The 18,872-nt window shown below is 37.8% G+C and overlaps 1 protein-coding gene across 3 annotated transcripts in view; it reads right to left on the bottom strand.

The window, feature by feature from the left end:
• Nucleotides 1-18,872, bottom strand: part of LOC128543449 (myocyte-specific enhancer factor 2A-like) — a 34,774-nt gene that overhangs the window by 6,207 nt on the left and 9,695 nt on the right. For all 3 annotated transcript variants that reach the window (XM_053513879.1, XM_053513878.1, XM_053513880.1), the window contains exons 3-6: nucleotides 10,344-10,518; nucleotides 6,272-6,475; nucleotides 2,596-2,733; nucleotides 519-678 (exon numbers count right to left, since the gene is read on the bottom strand). In XM_053513879.1, the coding sequence (XP_053369854.1) occupies nucleotides 519-678; nucleotides 2,596-2,733; nucleotides 6,272-6,475; nucleotides 10,344-10,397 (556 nt within the window). In that variant the 5' untranslated portion in view covers nucleotides 10,398-10,518. The remainder of the gene's footprint in view (nucleotides 1-518; nucleotides 679-2,595; nucleotides 2,734-6,271; nucleotides 6,476-10,343; nucleotides 10,519-18,872) is intronic.

Raw genomic sequence — 18,872 nt, 5'->3', positions numbered from 1 at the left:
TCAAGTCTTGACAAGTCATAACAAATTGTTGGGTAAAGTAGGTACTTTGTAGGTAAATAGTGTATGTTTGTAGACAGTTGGAGATAGTGACTGATAGAGAGTCATGAGTTGTGAAGTTTACCTACGCAAAAGGTACATCAATACTATAGGTAATGATTTGTAGGTCACTTGAGGCATGTGATGTTACGGAGTTGAGCCAGCTTAGTCAAGAATTTTAATTTGGGAAAATTCAGCATTCTGTTGCAAAAAGTTCAGGAAGGTAGGGAATCCCTCAGTCTATCTTTACAGATAATTTTTTCTATTTTAGATTTCCCCTACTGTGTGAAAAAATGTGAGGAAATCTTTTTTTATGCTCCTAAACAACTCGACACAGTTAAAGGCAAGCAGTTAAAGTCTATTAGCTTTACTCACTTACTATATTAAGAGAATGCATTACAATCTTAGTTTTCAAAAACTGACAGCATAAATATCTGTATTTGAAATGTGCAAAGCCAGATTCTCCCTGATGAGGAGCAGACCTGTGAGTCGTGCATGTACAGATCTCTGCAGCGTGTTGGAGGATGGAGACAGCATGCCGCCCTCACCCAAAGCTCCCATGTTGTTGTAGGAATGGACTCCGTGCTCGGAGACTGGTAATGCTAGAGGCATGGAAAAGCTCTGCTGAGACAAAACAGCCGGCTACCGGACAACCGGTGTGGAAAACAAATTGAGAAATTCAGTTAGAACAAGATTTGGAAGGTATAAAGCGTGGCAGGGTGCGACGTTATAGGAAAAGGATCAACAACAACAGAAGTGTGATGTGGCCTGACGTACAGTAAAGCACAGCCTGAGGCTGATTATTTTTCTTTAAAACCACATCCCTAAAAATGTATTTCATTTATACAACAGCAATTTGTCAACAATTACATACAGTGTTGCTTGTGAAAAAAATCTACTGTGGAAAAGTTGTATTTTTTTTTATTGAATTGAAAATATAAATATATTCTAGATTTATTACATGGAAAGTGAAATATTTTAAGCCTTTTTTTGTTTTAATTTGATTGAACAAGGAAGATGATCATCTTTTCATGTTTATTGCTACATGTCGTGTTGTGTAAAAATTAATAAAATTAGTTATTACTTTTACAGTAACACAAACAGTTTCCTCGTTCATACATGAGCCAGTTTTTTTAAGTTAAGATAATAAAAAAATGTAAAAAAAAAAAAAAAAACATCTTGGAAAAAAGTTGGGAAACCAAAAAGCACTAGTCGTTTTCCTGACGACTTTCTGGAGCCCTCTTTAAAAATGTTAATTAAACATCTCTTCACATAAAGTTTCCTCATCAACAATTTTGTGTTATGTTGGTAAAAAAAAAAAACATCTTTTATTTTTTATTATTAGGCTTAGAATATGTGGAGTGCTGCTTTGTAAGTTGTGTGTGTAAGTTATTACTCTAGAAACTATAACATATTAGAATGAGGGGAATTAATATAAACCTGTGATCTGCCTTGCAACTGGAACTACTGGCAAGATTCAACAGTGCTTGTAACATTTATTGATTCATAAAATCTTTTATAGTCCATGTAATTCAATTGTGCAAAAAAAAATAAAAAAAAAACATTGCCTGGCCGAAAAAAAGTTGCATTTTCAAAAGGGTCATATTATTGTGGCCTGCATCAAGCGGATTAAAATTATTGCAATTTGGTTAAGAACTGTACAACACATTATCAAAACCATATAGAAAGGTGGTTAGGAAAAAAAATAAGATAACTTAAACACTTGATTAAACTGTAAAAGTAGAAACCGCAGCTGTGTTTAATAGTTAAATGTTTATATAAAATGTGTTTCCACACACACAGTGTAATGAACACTGAACTCAACACTGGGATTAAACAGCTGTGTGACCATTAAAAAAGGCAGGGGTAGCAGTAGTAGTAGTAGTAGTAGGCAATGGACTACTGATCAGGAGGTCTCAGGTTCAATCCCCAGCACCATCAAGTTGCCACTGTTGGGTCATTAAGCCACCCTCGACTTCTTAGATATATAATGAGAGAAAAATGTAAGGGTAAGGGTGTCTGTCAAAAACCGTGTTCGTGAAACTAATTGGAAAAACGACTTCAACTTGCTAGAGAAAATAAAGATTGGACTTTGGAGCAATGGAAAAATATTATGCAGACGGATTTACCCTGTTCCAGAGCATCATGTATATCACAAGCCTCTAGATGCAATGTTATGGTCTGGGGCTGTTATCTGGCAATAAAATGAAATCAGCTGATGACCTGAATGTAATGAATGACCAGGGTATCACATCTAAGGAGTTTTCTTTCCTGATCGCATAGGCATATTCCAGGACCCAAATTGTGAAGGAGTGGTTCTGAGAGCATGAGGAATAATTTTCACATATGGATTAGCCACTGCATTACATTTACATTTAGGCATTTGGCAGGCACTCTTATCCAGAGCGACTTAAAAAAGTGCTTTAAAGTTTCCACCATTGGATAGATGGTTACCAGGTTAATGCATTATGCATTGTAATCAAAGCTAAATGTGATTGAAATAAATATTAAAGTGTGCATCGTTTGATACAGAAACATGATTTCTTGAACACACCATACCATTTTATGATTGCGCATCATGTTATCAAACTCTTCATTAATCTTCTGGTATTTCTCCTCTGTGTGTGGGGTGAGAACATATGAGCATGAGTCCACTTCTGGGCTATCAGAGCCACGATGCTCCTTCTTGTTAAGGGCCTGGAGGGAGAAAAAGGATTGATGGACAGTAAGAGTTAGGAACAGTTACAATCCAAAAAAAGGCACCAATTAAAAGTAGATGTGTGGCACACATCTTTATCGTTTTATTACAAATGCACTATTATTTATAAATATCATTAACCTAATTTTACTTGCAACATGTATTTTCTCTCACTCTCAACACCTACAGTATATCTATACCGCTCGGTGACTGTAAAGTGTCCCTTACCAATCTTTCTGTTTCACTCATCTTAAATCAGCTTGTCTTCTAGCCAAGAACCCACAACGTTCTCTTTCTTGAAAACTTTTGTGTGTTCAAACTTCAAAGATACAGCTTTACTTATAATATAACAAAATGCTGACACTGGGGAGTTTTTCCCCCAAAAATGTTAAATGATATGTCACTAAATAATCCACTGCTTACGTTTAAGATAAATTCATGTGGAGTTGATGCTGTAAGCATCCATGTGTAAGTTGTTAATATAGAAACAATATCCTACTAGAACGAGCAATGAGCTGTGCAGTGCATTAATATGAAGAAAACAGTTCTTCATATCTGCACCTTCTGACCGAACAGAACTGAGAATTCAGCAGTGCTTTGGCGTAGGCAATAAAATGATAAAAAACATGATATGGCAATAAAATAATAAAATAAGCAGTTTTATATATACTTGGTGCATAATCTCACAATACAAATGTTCGAGATTTTAGATACATTTGCCTATGGTAAGGTTGCAAATTGCACACATTTTCTTAACATGTTAACATTCCCTTATCAATAAATTCTATCTATCTATCTATCTATCTATCTATCTATCTATCTATCTATCTATCTATCTATCTATCTATCTAAAAACTACTATCATTGGTAAGTAAAAATTAGAGATACTTCAGGGAAATATTACCATTCATATTATTTTTAGGATTATTTTATATTACCTAAGTGAAATATAAGTGCTTATTTAAATAAATCTTGCTCTCCCTCTCTCTCTTTTACCTTTAAAGGCACTGTTTCATCGCTGTTTGAAACAGGCTCAGCTTTAATATTAAACACCAGCTATATTGTTAAGCATTTCACGGAGGGAAGGCAAATCATGCCATTATCCATAATATTCAGGCTGCAAATACTAAGCACTACTTGGTTATGAAACGCAAGGCCATGCAAAATCTAGTGAAGTAAAAGGATAGATATTTGCTGGACAATGTAGTGGAGTAAAAGTAAAAAGTGAAGCACAGATATGTGAAATATATGCGTAAGTACAGAAATTTTGGTACCTTCCACCTCTGACTATAACAGGCCGAATATCAGCACTACAATTCATACTGTAGCTAAACTATTTATTTACATAACGTCTTTGACTAAAACTAGCCTAATATTAATTACCAATCCAAGACACATTATTCCAGCCAAAGATTATAAAAGTTTGCCAAGTTCCCAAAAAATTGCCAACATTGTTGTCACTCAGCATTGGCTGCTTCTTTTCCAGAATGTCAATACCTTATTCCTTTCAAACCTTGAACTGCAACTGCGCCCTCTTCTGCTGTATATATTAACAGGCATGTGAGCTACAGAGTATTATTATCCAAAACAAACATTTTTTTTTTTCATTTTTAATCTGTTAAATTCTTAACGCCAATCAATCAATCAATCAATCAAAAATTCATTATTAAATTCCTTAGCCTACACACAAGATATTTTTACTTGCTATATAAGATTATATATTTTTTTAACAGTACGCATTTCACTAAAGGTTGTATTATATCAGCTTTGGTGTGCTTTTTATTCATGTGAATCTGTCCTCGTAGTATTAAAATAAATACACAGGAAATAAAAGCAACAGATGAACTGCAACGGCTTTATAAGTAACTCTGATTATTATTATTTTTTTTAAATGTGCCATTAGCAGTGGGCAAACACACGCCGGGTCTGCCAAAATCGCACGCCAAGTTCCCTTGGCTGAATGAAGCTCAGGTTTCCGTGTGTGTAATTTGGATAGCGATACGACTTTATTTTTAGAGTCCACCAATTAGTAGCACTTCCTTTTGATGTGTTCGTCAACACATGACTTACAGTAAAGGATGCAGTCTGCTCGACTTGGTCACAAGTCCCAACAGGCGTTACAAAAAGTACATATTGATTTTGTGTACGTGTTCATTTCTGCCAAATTCAGCCATCTCTTTGACTGGTCATAAAAAAAGAAAAAGGCACACAAACTACTCTTCTACTGTTCTTCTGGATGTTAACATACTCTTTACAACACTTGGGTCCTATGCTAATCATTTATAGATCTCAGGGTGCTGGTGCCAAACATTAACTGTTTTACTTCTTCAAAAGGGATCAATGCAACATCCTTGTAAGTGACATTTATTTGATCGAACAACAGCAGCAATGGTTTAGGAACCGCAGAGAGTACTGGCTCACTTGCAAGGACAAACGGTAATGGACAGGATAATTTGCTAATAGCAAATGGAGCGAATGCTTGTGAAGGTCAGGATGGCCAGAAATGCCATGTTGTGATACTGGTCTGACTGACAGACTGATCTTTAATTACTGAAGCATCGAGGCTAAATGGGAGGACAGACCGTGCAGAAAATATACATTGCAGCAGCAGCAAAAACAATATGCAAGCCCACATATATTGCAGTTCCTTCTGCTTTATTCTAATATGTTTATCTATTTTTTTCATACAAGTCTGATTTTTTTGTTTCATACGCCAACTTAAAACTAAAAAAAAATAATAATAATTACTAAACATTGCAGACAAAATGCAACTGTTAATAATTTTAAGCAGACTATTTTGTTTGAGTGCAAAAACTTCCCATTTGTAATTTTTATACATTATATTAGGACAGATTATAAGGAAAAACAACAACATGCCCTTACTTTTGTCCATAAATATGTTCAAACATGCATTTCAATTTCCCTGCTTCATATGATGTCATAGAAAAACAGGAATGGGGAGAATTTGCATAGCCATAGCTAATGAACAATTTGAATAGCTATTGCTTTTCAGGAAAGTCCAATTTCCATTGCTTGCGTTCAATTGGCTAGAAAAATGCACTTCCAGAAAAAGGACATTAATGGGCAGGGGTGTTGTCCATTAGCTCATTTGCATTGAAAGTTACAGACAATGAAACAGCATGGTTAAAACAGGGAGGAAACAAGGAAAATTCAGGGATGCCAGAATGCATCATCTGAGTGGTATTTCAGCTGGAACACAGTCTAAAGACCTCCAAGACTTAACTTCTAAAATAAAAAAGTATGATATGGGACCTTTAAAACAGCAAATGTCTACATTTATTATCCCAATACTCGAGCAAATGAAACAGTGATGATTGAGTAAAATGTAGATATACTTTCTGGGGCAGTGGTGGCTCGGATGTCAAGACCGTAGCTCAAACAGACACGAGTCCAGACGTTTGACTCAGTGTTTTAGCCAACCTTCTTCTTCCTTGATGCTATAACACGATGATGTCAGATGATGATGCTGTATAAAAGTGAACATGTTAAACATCTGTGAGTCTTTGAGCCACTCACCTCCACGATGTCCGAGTTGGTCCGGCTCTCGTGAGGCTCATTGTACTCAGTGTACTTGAGTAAAACCTTGTCCATGTCTGTGCTGGCGTACTGAAAGAGCTTATTGGAGCTGTTGAAGATAATGAGCGCGATCTCACAGTCGCACAGCACACTCAGCTCGTACGCCTTCTTCATCAGTCCAAACTTCCTCTTAGTGAAGGTCACCTACAGTAGAGCACAACAAAAAAGGGATATATGAAATGCTAGGAAAAAAATCTATAGGGATTTTATAGACAGTACTTAAAAATCACTTTCAAATCTCAGAAGTGCCACATACCCAACAAAGGAAATAAAAAGACAAGATTCTTTGCTGCTCATGGACTTCGAAAGTTCACCTAAAGCATGCGAATTATTGTTTAATAACCAGATCGATTTATTAATCAGAACAAAATTAAACCTCATTATTAAGCAATGTGTAAGCCACAGTGGTTCATGTTTTTAGTGCCTGAATTATTACAGGTTAAAGTAAAAATTTTAGATAATGCTGGTTTTTGTCCAAACTGTTACTTTTAAACCCCAGTGTTTAGAATAGACATGTGCTGATGTTCAACACCACAGCAGTTACACAGGCACACCCAGTGCTTGTTCGAGACTCGAGAATTCGTGTTCATGCTGCAGCGTCCTGCCCTTGGAGATAATAAGTGTGTAATGGCCTCATTAAGAGAGTCACGAGAACCCAGTTCCACGTCTTCTGTTCGCGCCAGTGTGACAGAGCACAGCTGTCAGGGTTGCCAGATCTCGTCATGTTCCTTGCCAATTATCACCCCTCCCTGAGGAAGGCTAAACCTGCCACCACTTCAGTGCCGAGGCGGGGACGGCACGGCGCTGCGCGAGCGCTATCATCTGCGCCGGGCTGGCGCCATCAAATTCATCGCGAAAGACAGGTCCACGTCATTACTTTACAAATGCACGATTTAGAGAGGAAAGCACTTTTTTGGCCTTTCTCTAGCCATGCAGTTTAGCTTGTTATGAATCCCTGCGCTCAGCATTTCATAACACTTCAGTGACGCTTGACTTTGCTGTCAGCACTTTGTGGCCTGCTGAGTGTAAGGTTGCAGAGGGATGAACATTTTGGGGTAATTTCCATGGAGAATAATATGGGATATTAAATACAGCATGTTGACCGAAAATATTATTTATCAGGAATGTGTTACTCGTCTGTCCTATGACATTATTATTTATATGCACTTACTCCACAAGGCTGAAAATGTCAATATGTGTGAGCGAGTCAACTATAAATATCAATAAGTCACATATAGACATGCCCTAGCTGCCAACTAGCATGCATGCAAATATGTTAAATTATATCAATAACAAAGGCACAGTGCCACTGATCTGAAGCAGCACTTTTACGGAGCACCCTGCTGCTGTTTATTCCCCTTTGTTTAACTCTACCACTCGGCTGAAGACCACAAGTCTGGCTTGACTGACCTCAATGTTTCCAGATATGATGAATGTCTTTGTTTAAATATGAACATTGTTCTGCTTTTAACAGCAAGCACTTATTGATAATTTACAGCACTGTGTTTGGGTCAGATATGAAAAAGCCTTAGGTAATTAAATAAAAAAGATACATTGGGAAAAAAAGACTGTAAAATATATATAATGCTGTATGAGCTGTATCTACAGTAATATACCATTCCCTGATGTGTGCGTATGTGTACCCACACATTTTATGCTTCTCAGAAAGAAAATTCAACGTAATTAAAAGTGTTTAATTGTCTAATCGTAAGTAACAGTGTTACTATTATTACTGACTGGTCCTTAGTCGCAAAATGTAACTAAAATAAACATTATCAAATACAAATCATTTTTTTTGGAGATTTACACAATACCCCTATACAATATACACTTTATTCTTTGTCTTTCTTCCTTAATGTAAAAGTCTGTCTCAGACAACAGGGACGTGAGAGTGGAATGAAATCATATAATATTCATGAATGTTATTAATTTCATGTCAAACGAACAGCCTTTGGACACAAAAAGGACATGTCTCTACTGCTAGCCATCTATAATGTGAGAGACTCTTCTGGCTGTAGGCATACGGTTAATGAGTGCAGTAAATCCTCAGACCAGGAAACGTCTTATGCTCAAAAGTGAATTAGGTAACTCAGTAAAAGACATAAGCCTATGCAAAAATGGCATCTTATGGTCCTACTGGGATCAGCATCAGTGATTTAGTAAGTGGAATGGGAGACTGATTGTTTGATAGATTGATTGATTGATTGTGTGAGTAAACAAGTGAGTGAGAGGAGAAGTTTGTAAATAAGTAAGTGAGTGACTGACTGACAGAGAGAGTGAGCATGTCACTGAACAAATATGTACATAGGTAAGTGAGAGAGGGAGTGAAAGACCAGGACAGTAAGTGAGTGAATAAGTCTAGGGTTGAGTAAGTGTGCAAGTGTGTGAGTTTTACGTGCATAGATGGGTGAGCAGGTCAGTGAGTGAGTGAGTGAGTGAGTTAGAGGATAAGTAAAAGAGTATTAGTGGGAAAATTGGTTATTGTGTGAATAAAGTGATTTAATGAATACGTGAGTGAGTCCATAAGTGGTTGCTTAAGTGAGTGAGTGAATAGTCGAGTGAGTAAATGAATGAGTGATTGAGTAAATGTGAAAGTGAGTGAATGGTAGATGAGTGAGTGAGTGAATGCTTGAATGAGTGACTGAATGAGTGAGTAAATGAGTGAGTGAGTGAGTAAATAGTGGAGTGAATGAATGAATGGTGGAGTGAGTGAGTGAATGAATGAATGGTGGAGTGAGTGAGTGAATGAATGAATGGTGGATGAGTGAGTGAATGAATGAATGGTGGATGAGTGAGTGAATGGGTGAGTCAATCATTCAGGAAGAGACTGAATGGTTGAAAGAGTGTGTGAGAGTCTAAGTAAGTGAGTGGGATATTTAGACGCCTGGTCTGGGAGGTGCTTCATGTCTAAAAAGGGCGCAGTGTATATCAAGCACATAATAAACCAAACTTGTGCTCTTCCAGACAAGATAGGGTTTGTTGTGCTGGTGTGAGGATTTATATTTAGAGCACAAGGCAGCTTGGGTGAATTCCAGCTTGGCTCTGCGGCTTCATTTTGAGTGATGGCCATCAGGGGTTAGAGAGAGAGAGAGAGAGAGAGAGAGGGAGAGAGAGAGGGAGAGAGAGGGTATATGCCTCGTCAGGCTGACTCTGACGGCTAATGAGAGATATGGAGCCGTTCGTTCCTCTAATTACTCCAACCACAGCACAGGGACAGCAGGTCCAGTGAGACCCAGGACAAGAGGTGCAGTGTGTGTGTGGGTGAGCCTCCTCCCAGTGCCACAGAATCAGTCTGTCTCATACTCGCTTCACAGCAGCCAGGGGAAAAAAGAGGGGTTAGTGAACAAGAGCCTAACATATCAGTACACAGTGATATTCAGATTAGATTCCTCAGTTAGCTTCTCTGAAGTGTCCATCAAACTCGGTATATGCAGGGAACTGTAATGCAGCGTTATAAAGTTTACTTTACATTTTTTATGAGTAAATGTCATGATTTAAAGGCAAAACAGCACGAAACGGCTAATTCTTTGCTTCTGGTTGACAAACTGCAAATCAGGAATGTGCACTGTATCCTCGAAGCACATACACATGCATACACATGCATACATTCATATAGTCATGTTTACAGTTAAGGAAAATGATCTGTGTTTTTTATTTAAGAAAAAAAAAGTAAATCTGCAAACTGAGAAAATGCGACTAGTCAAAAAAACATAAAGCATAATTAATAAAATAAAAATATTCTAAGAAAGCAAGATACAGGGTGATAGGAGGCACTAAAAGCAAAAATCAGCACACAAGTGATTAAAATTACATCCCATATAGGAGAGACGCAAACTTCTGAACTCATGTTTGAGAAATATAATTGTTAATAAAATATATCCTATATAAATATGTTTTGTGCAGCGGAATATAAAGACAAGCCACAACATTTTATGATCTAAATACAGATAAAACTAGCCAGCCAATAAAAAAAGCCTTGTTATTCGTTGTGAACATTAGCACGGTAGCTCACCTGTCTGTTTCGCTCATCGACGATGCGGGTGATCTGGATCTTCTTACGGCCCATTCTCGCCACCTTGGTCTTCAAAGAATATCAGGAGTTACTGGTATGTAATCTGGTTGTGGACGTTTTTGTCAGCTAGCGTGTCATTAGAGGGAGGTAACTTTTCATTGGTTGTATCCAATCCCTGTGTAAAATGGAGAAAAAACACCAATGAACAGAAATAAGTGCTTTGTAAATCTAAAATGTATACAGTACTGTGCAAAAGTCTTGATCCAACGCTTATTAAATGATGTAGATTAAATGAAATGAAAGTAATGGGAACTAATGTTTTAATTTGACAGACTGAAAAGATACAATTTATGAATTGGTTGCTTATGTAACAACCTCAGCAGCAGCCTCATTTCCCCTCTCGTCTGTTCCAACCACTCAGCATTCAGCATCATCAGTATACTAATCACCGGCCTGATCATCTGTCATCATCTGCACCTGTTTCTCACTGGTTCATGCCTTACGTTAGATGTTTTTTTTATGCTTGAATGATTTAACTGTTACTCTGTGGCTTAACAAACAAAAATATTCCTTTGAACCTGCTCAGGTACAGGGATTGGACTGAAAATTTAAAATAAGTCCTTTAAGAAGCCTGGAAAACTATTTCTCAAGTCTACACACAAAAATACAAAACATCTGACTCTTTGGAAGCAAAATATGAAGAAACAGGGGGTGGGGGCACAAGACTTTTGCTCTCTACTGCACATCAAATCATACAAATATATATATGGTTTCCAGTGGGGCAAAATTGTTGTAATCGTTGTAGCAAAAATCCCTTGCTGATCCGTCGTGAAGGAAAAATTAATAAGTCATTTAATAATACCCCAAGATCACACTCGGAGTTGAGTTAAGTTTTATATTGAGAGGCAAATTTGCAGTGAATAATATGGAAATTAATAATTACACTTCAGAATATATTATGCTAGCTGTAGTATATTGTCATAGATCGAGGTCACAGACACAGCATAAGAACAGACAATGAAGATTTATCAAAATGTATACACACAAAACACAAACGCAGGAACTAATCAGGAATATCATCAGAAAAGGACAAAAGAACAGAAAAGTCAAAAGAAAAGCAAAACCAATGACAATTATGAGAAAACCGTGACCTACATTGGCAAAATGCTAGACTCTGATTAGATGGCTATTCTTATTTCTAGCCATATGAAGCATAATGGCCTTTTTAGTTTTCATTTTTTTAATTGTCTCTTAATCTCCCCCTTGGCAGTAAGCACTTACTTCGGACCACGCTTTGACCTCTTCTACTCAAAAAATCATGCAGCAGAGTAAACTATGTTCAGGTAGTCTGCCCGTTCCTCTCCAGAACATTGACTCATGCATGGGTGTAATGTGTCCAACACCTAATAAGAAATCTGCCTTTCCTTACGTAAGCCATATTTAGATCATAAATTCACAGCCTCTATAGGTATGACCTTATAGACAATGCATGTACAGTAGCTTATCATACACTGTGATTTTGTATAATAACCAGGTACATCACCTTGCTTTAGCTCAGGCCAGAACTGTGAATGGAACAACTCCAAAAGACTTATTAACTAAGGAGCAGAAAGACAAACTGAACTTCCTTATCAAAGCAAAATGAAGAGATGGGCTTTGTGCGTGAAAGTTTACGGTTCCTCAACCTCCTACGCGGTGTGAAAACCAAACCATGGTTTACAATAGCAGCCTTCAATGAGGACGGCAAGTTCGTCCAACAATGAGCAATACTTGCATAATCAGCGGCTCAAGCCAAGAGTGCCTACAATGTAATATGTCATTTTCCACTCAACTCGTTCAACCTCAACTAAAAAACCAGCAACATCCCACACACTGAGTCCTGCAGACGCTCCATTGTTCCACAGTAATTACTGTTCTGAGAGTCAGCAGGAGCTGCAGGAATTTACTGCGCTCTGAATGTAATTGAAAATGTCAGATGAAAACAGTGGGTTATATTTGGAAGTTTTAACACTTGGCGCCTGACGAATGTTTTTTCGGTCGGTGGTCTGAAACCGAACCGTGAGAGACGATCGCATCTCGGGCGCGTTAAGAGTGAGCAACAGCGGCTTCTGTCTCAACCGTTTTCACACCTTCCCTCTCATCTCCTCCGTTACCAGGGCAACAGATGAGATGCCATTAAACAGGACAGCCAAGTGTGGTTAAGTATGACGGGGTGTGGCTGAAACAGAATAGAGAGATTCATTAGCATATTCACACATGTACGCTATGGATTCAGACGCTGTTTTGTAGAATAATGTAAAATATTGTGGTATGTCTCGAGCAGTGAGGAGTCAAGGAGAGCATAGTAGGTTAAATGAGAACAACTCGTTTTAAAATGTAGGAATTTTAAATTAGAAATAATTTGATTACTGCTCTGTATATCAAACCATAACTAATTTCATCTTCTTGTTCATACAAATAGTTTAAAATGTACATTTTCACATATACTCACTCTAAATGTACTCAGTCATGTTTTCTTCTCACAGTTTTGTTAAAAAGTTTTTCCAATAGAGTTTACAGATAATAAATCTTATAAACAAATAAAACAACTTTTAGTTTCAGACACACACACACACACACACACACACACACTGTGCGCCAAATCATCACACGCTGAACTCATCTAGTTGTAAAATAATAAACTGACCCATTTCTAGCTTCTTTTATACTCATAATTATTTAACTCTGAACTGTTCCACATTTTGTAGTGTTGCGAACTAGACTGAACTTTACTTGATCAGGATTATACTTTGCAAATCTACATAAAAATAACTAAGAATATTGAAGTAGGGGAAACAGCAATATACATTATTAACATACCCTGAGAGCTTCATGTTACTGTAAGTGCTTTCCTTCACCCCTTGGTTGCTTCTTTAGCTAATCTCATCCTAACATGGTCACTGACTTTCAGTAAGAGTTAAATCCTTGCCATAGTCTTTATCATTTGTAATAATAGATTTGGGGGCGCCTACTACAAAATAATTTAGAAATGGTTTGAGGAACATGACAAAGAGTTTAAAATTGATCAAATCTAACAAGTCTGATTCAAGATCGCCCCACCTTGAAACTTAAAGGACTAATAGGATCTGCTGCAAGATACCAGAATCCATGGCTTGATAGATACACAATATCAAGCAATTGATTTTATCGGCGTGTATTCAAACCATAGGCCTTTTTCATTACACACAGGTAAACTTGACTAATTATATGACTTCTGATTGCAGCTTGTTGCACCAGAACTAATTCAGAGGTTTACAGCAATTAGGGCAAATACCTTTGTAACCGCAACTGTTTTTTAAGGTTTTATTGTCATTCCTCCATAAAGACTAGAAGGCTATAAAGTCCATTTCAGTTTCAAGCTGTAACACAACAAAATGTAAAAGATATTATGTCGATTATAAATTACTTTCTTTCTTCGCACTAAGTTTGTAACTCTTTTACAAAAGAGCAGGTAGAAAGTTTTGCGCAAAGTTGGAAGGCTGACTTAATTGTTAGGAGCGGATAGGATGTTAATACGCATTTGACCCATATACTATATATATACTGTATATAGTTTCAAACAGACCTATGCTACTATTTTATAACACAGTCTTTATAAAAAAGGCATGCTTATGATGTTTTAGACCAAACACGCATTTTGCACAATGGTATTCCTCTCTCAATTTAGAGCCACATAAGTTTCAGTGGAAAAGAGAAACAGCAAAGCGAAAGAGCAAACAGCAAAAAGACTCCAAGCGCACCATGGCAGAATAAATCTTGGATAAAACAGTAGAGAATTTCTACATATTATTTTTTAGGGCTTTGAGGATTCCAGATTTTCAGTGTATACTTGAAATGTTATAGTTTATATTATCACAAGTAAAAGTATGCACGTATTCAGGCTGTGTGTGAATTCCTGCCACTGTGTGAAAAGCAACCACTGCCATAAGCGTAATTCACACCTCGCATGCTGTCATTTAGTGGAAAAAAAAAAAAAAAACCTCAGAAGCATGTGCTTCACAATCTGTTAATAAGCTCAAAAGTGTTCTGATCTGGGAATGTGTATCTCCATGATAAAGGTTTAACATGTGGCTGTTAGTTAACTTTTAGGTTTCTCCTAAGGTTTAGGTAGAGATGAAGTAGCATCAGAAATTGTGAGCTTGACGCATAAGTCGAACAAATGTGCTGGAATTTTAGCTTACATGTATCGTAACTTATTTTTCCATATTTGGGAAGGATGAAATCTTTCCAATACCTTCAAAATCAAACTCTTTCTGTTATGATACAGAGCAGCTGAACACACTGGGTGGAAGGCGCTCACTCGCCCCCTTTCATTTACTGTACAAGCTTTTACAATGCACACATTTACGATTAGTCAGTGTTGATGTGACTGACAGCAGATAAAGCAACAACAACCATTCTACATGCAGGAAGGCTCTATCTTGGACCTTTCGTGACAAATAGTTGTTGATTCGCCTTCTTTAGAATCTGCGAACTCTTCTCAGGAGCCATGAGAAAAAAATCCCCCCCCCCAAAAAAAGGTGTCATGTATGTAGACTTAATATACATCAAGTGCAAAGCTGTGAGAGAAGCTCCACGAACTAAGCGAATCTACCATCTGCATTTTTCTGAGTATGATAAAAAAATCCTCACGTACATCATGTACATCAGATGAGCCACATGGGAGGGAAAAGAATACAAAAAAAAACAAATCGTGTCATTCAAAAAGCACTTTCTTTAAACAAATCTGATCCAATACACCTACAATGAGCTTATCAAACGCCACACTTCCTGATTACATCCTATTCCTTGGCATATCAGCATTCTAGGGTCGATTAAGTTTTATTTCTTGCAGCGTGGTTTATTTACACAGCTACACGAGGGAGGTGTAATCTCATACACATTCAGCTCATAAACACACTCGTGGGCTTTTGGGGGAAAAATGGATGCAGCATGCTTGAGCACACTGACGACTGTTTGCTGAATTAACCACAGTTAACCATCGCTATGAAGTGGCTATGCTTTTTCTAAAAATGGACGCACGCTCTAAATTCTGCACCAGTATGAGTTGGCACACTGAACTAACTGCAGGATTAGAGCTTCAGAAAGAGGCATTTAGAAGAAAATGAAAACTGTTTCGAGAGTTTAGTTATGGTACAGGAACTATATACGCTGAGGGTTCAATTTACTCCCTCACTTCACTCACCAGTACCGGTCTGGGACCACGTGTGCGTCCTCGGAGAGACATGAAGCCATCGCGTCCTTCTTATAGCACATGCTAGCTGAGAATGTAATGCTTGTAGCAAGTAGCATCGTTTTATAATGTAAAACTGGCCCTTAGCAGGTGCAACTTAAAGAAACTAGCTACAAATGCCGTTTGCTGAAACTTTAGTTCACTACTACATGAATAAAGTTTTGTTTATGTGTGTACGTGTGTGCATGACCACCTTGCTAAGGTATTATTGAGATACAGGAAGAGGAAGTGCAAATATGCATTTACTATTACAGAGAGCAAAACGCTGTCCTGTACATCAAATCAAGATTATTAGCTAGGTCACAAACTTGACTGATATTTTAATGTAGCGTTATATTTGCTATATTATCCATGGCATTCCAATGCAAGCAAATTTTACAGTTAATCAAATCAATTCTTTCAACACTACTGTGCACAATACAGGATTCTGTTGCTTCATCTACAGTAAATCTGATCTTGTTTCTGATCAGCTGGCGCTTGTAAAACCAGACAAAGTCTTCTAATCTATTATCACTTTACACACTATTTTTACACGCTGGTTAAAAAAAAATTATAAACTCGTTTCTTGCTTAAAGAGAAGGCGGAATCATTTTTAATCACTTAAGAGTTTGAAAATGGACAGAAATTGCATGTCCTCGGACTGTTAGAGGAACCTGGAGTACCTGGAGGAAAACCACCAAGCACGGGGAGAGCGTGCAAACGCCACACACACATACAGACCGGGGGCAGGAATTGAACCCACGACCCTGAAGGTGTGAGGTTACAGTGCTAACCACTACACCATCGTGCTGCCAACTATTAAACTATATATAAAACAACATTTTACAAATCATTAGGTTTACTCAACATAAAGACCAACTTTACACCCTGACTCTGGACCAAACATACGTTCTGCTGGTCCAGTTCACAACAGTTCCATTACACAGAACTTACAGAGGACTGCAGAGAGAAATTGTCTATCTTATATAATCACATGCTGAATTATACTCTCCTGGATGGCTGTGCACATTAGAGACACGTAAGAGACAAAGACTGTTAAATCTCCAGACAATTAGACAGATATTTATCGATATGCACAAGACAGAAGCTGTGTTTTTGCATGTTTATGAGTAACTTTACTTTATAAGTTTATTAATTCACTTCTGGCGACATGGTGGCTTACACGCTGGGTGGGTTTCTTTTGGGTATGTCGGTTTCCTCCCACAGTCCAAAGACATGCAGATTAGTCTTACTGGAATTCCCAGATTGCCCCTATTGAGTGCATGTTGACCGCCTACCACGGTCAACACGGATGTAAAAATGAGAATAAATACAATAATCACCATTGGCCTCCACGATCCCTACCTAGACTACAGAGGTTCCTAGATGGATGGATGGATGGATGGAAGTTCACTATACCTAATGTAATCTGGTAAGAAAACTACACACTTTCTCAAGAGCAGAACGCATGCAAGGTTGGCATGACGGGACATCAGTGAGACATGACTAAATAAAATGACTCCGCTGGTGAGGACATGTCTGTCCTCAGTCATAAATCATACTTTTTTTTGTTACTTTGATTCATTATACAGTAAATGCTGCATGGCAGCTTCATGCTAGGCCTCACTGACTAATTAGGCATAGTGCGAGTGTTTTCCACTATAAGTGGCGAATGACAAAGCAATGCTCAACAAAGATGAAAAACATCTGGTCTTAATTTGGAAGGCGGGAAAAAGTGTAATTACATTCTCACAGCCTTCAGAAATTCCACATTATTTACACATTTTCCAAAATTAAATAAAGAACACCTGCATATCTAATTAGCTCGGCATAATACAACACGGTTTAACTGCTGTATAACCTTTTATTAGTGCGGCACACAAAAAAAGCTTTTCTCTAACACAAGAGACTGAGCTCATGATGGAACACACGGTCACGCTGACCCGAGCCGGTGACTTTTCCGTGTGTTTAGAATAAAGCTAAAATTTACTGGCTCTTTCCAATTAAATTTCCACTAATGTGCCCTCGTTGGTCTCTGTCTGTCTCGGTCTCTTCTCTGGAACTGAAACAGATGTCAGGATTAGGCCATACGACAAGAAAGCACTGATAAAGCCGAGTTATTAAACTTACAGCAACAGCAGCAGCACTTTAACACCCACTAAGACAAGTCCATTAAGAGCTGATTTACATGAACATCACCATCTGACAAAGATTACCAACCAAAAAAAAGGAGCTAATGTGAAGGGCGTTCGAGTCAAACCGGGATTAGTGATGTAATTTCACATGAATGAAAACTGATTGACATTTACAGAAGTCTTCAAGCACAGTACTATGATAAGATTCTTAACCACAATGAAAAGAAGGCTGTCCTAGTGATGGGTCGTTCATGGACGATTCATTCTTTTGGAACGAGTCTTTAACGTGACAGAAGAACGAGTCTCGGACAGTGATCTACTGGGCGCGCATGCGCAAAGCATCACAAAACCACCGTAGGTTATGTACAGGAAACAGAAATGAGTAGTTACCTTTAAGTCTTTTGGTTCGAATCATTCGTTCTTTTGTCACGTGACTCCCATAGACACTATGCGGTGCAATAGATTCAAAAGAACAAACGACTCGGAATAGTAGATATGAGAGGTGAGCTACTCATTCTGTTTATTATAATATGTCCATAGCTGCATTGTTATATTTTCATTACTGAAACTATAGCCAAAATTTGTGTATGTAGATGTGTTGGGGATGTTTATTAAAAATTTTACATTTTATTTAATTTCTGATCAAAAGAACAAAATTAACCAAATTGTCTCAAAAAAGACTTGTTTATTTTGATGAACGAAATTCAAAGAACCGAGTTGCTAAAATGATTTAAACTTCCGATCACTAGGCTGTACATCTATGAGGTGGCCCACTGCAGTTACCATGAACATTCAGGGAGTGAAACATCCAATCCTTGCAAATCGAAAAGACATACCTGTCTGTGGGAACGATACACACAATCATTCACCAATACCACTTGCACATTACAAGAACCAGACTGGAAGTTACTGCCTCATCCCTGAACAGTCCTGATCTCACTCCAAGCCATTTCCACATTTGGGGCATTAAGTTCCTCACTGGCCAAAGTATATGGGAGTGCCTGGGAGGCCAGCATTTCAGATGCAAAGCGGGCTATCTGATCATGGTTTTGGCATACTGAGAATCAAAAGTCCTATTTTGACTCGAACGCCTCTCTTGTAATATTATATAGAGAGACACTGAGTAAAAATTATTAATGTATT

Source organism: Clarias gariepinus, chromosome 15 (genome assembly GCF_024256425.1).
Source record: "Clarias gariepinus isolate MV-2021 ecotype Netherlands chromosome 15, CGAR_prim_01v2, whole genome shotgun sequence".
NCBI classification, from domain to species: domain Eukaryota; kingdom Metazoa; phylum Chordata; class Actinopteri; order Siluriformes; family Clariidae; genus Clarias; species Clarias gariepinus.
This window is presented reverse-complemented; position numbering and strand designations above follow the sequence as displayed.